Source organism: Salvelinus sp. IW2-2015, unplaced genomic scaffold, assembly GCF_002910315.2.
Source record: "Salvelinus sp. IW2-2015 unplaced genomic scaffold, ASM291031v2 Un_scaffold2278, whole genome shotgun sequence".
In the NCBI taxonomy this organism is placed as follows: domain Eukaryota; kingdom Metazoa; phylum Chordata; class Actinopteri; order Salmoniformes; family Salmonidae; genus Salvelinus; species Salvelinus sp. IW2-2015.
The window spans coordinates 99,481-100,561 of NW_019943605.1; the positions used below are offsets into that span (position 1 = coordinate 99,481).

A 1,081-nucleotide genomic window follows, 5' to 3' on the forward strand; every position below is an offset into this window, starting at 1 on the left:
TGCATAATAATTTGGCTGTAGGCCACTATGTCAGAAACCCCKAAAATTGCTTTTTTGATCTTATAAATATAGGGTTTGGCATAAGATAAGAAGTGCATTTAAGGTTAAGTTTAAGAATCAGATTTTACGATTAGTATTGCTGAACTTATTGCAGGAATGCTGGCTCTCCAAGTAAATAATAGCAACCGTAGGATCCCCATTAGCCGACAGCAATGGAGACAGGTGGTTCTGTTCCGAGTTAAAGGTGGTAGGTCCTGCCCTCTACTGGCGATGGAAAGAATAGCAGCTAGTGACAGTACTTTATTTTTTAATTTATTTTATTTAACTAAGCAAGTCAGTATTAAGAACAAATTCTTATTTAAATTACATGATAAATACTATTAACTCTTCAAATGGAATACAATATTTGTAAATATATAATAATATAAAAAATTTGCATCTAAGGAAGAAAGAGGTTATTTCTAAATTCATAGTTCCAACAGGAAATTCTTCAAGTTAACGAGCTTATCAAGTAGGGAAATAGTTACAGGTAAACACTGTTCAAGTAGATGTATCAAATTCTAAGACATAGAAGTAAATAACAACATTAGGTAACACCAAATAAGGACTTACATTCATAAACTACTCTCTTACTGAGAATCTTAAGAGTATAGTATATTTTAGTGGGATGACCTAATGGATCCTGTCTTGCATTACTAAAAAACTGGTGTGTGGAAAATGACCTGAAAATATATATATTTTTAAAAGACAATAATTTGACAATGACATGTGTATCATCAGTTTTTCTTTCCATTGAGAATCGATAACATAATCTGAGAAATATTCAAAACATGTTGCATGACTCGGTATGCGGCGWAGTCAGTGGTTTGAAGCATCGGGAATGCAGTGATGTCAGCGACTGTGCTTTTCCCAAACATGACGTCAACGTGGTTCACCCAGACGGTTTACCAAATGACCAGGATGACATCATCACCCTCAGCACTTAGCTAGAATCTCCTGGCAGCTCTTGTACACTTTGACCAGGCAGTTCAGCCTTGGTTTTGAGCTCTGAAAGAGGAATGAAAGGTAGACTAGAATCAGA

At 35.3% G+C, this 1,081-nt stretch overlaps 1 protein-coding gene across 1 annotated transcript in view; it reads right to left on the reverse strand.

The window, feature by feature from the left end:
* Positions 1-771: 771 nt before the first annotated feature.
* The window catches only part of pigh (phosphatidylinositol glycan anchor biosynthesis, class H), a 10,427-nt gene continuing 10,117 nt past the window's right edge, over positions 772-1,081 (reverse strand). Inside the window, 1 exon segment of the mRNA XM_024140790.2 lies at positions 772-1,047. Coding sequence (XP_023996558.1) covers positions 976-1,047 — 72 coding nt within the window. The 3' untranslated portion in view covers positions 772-975.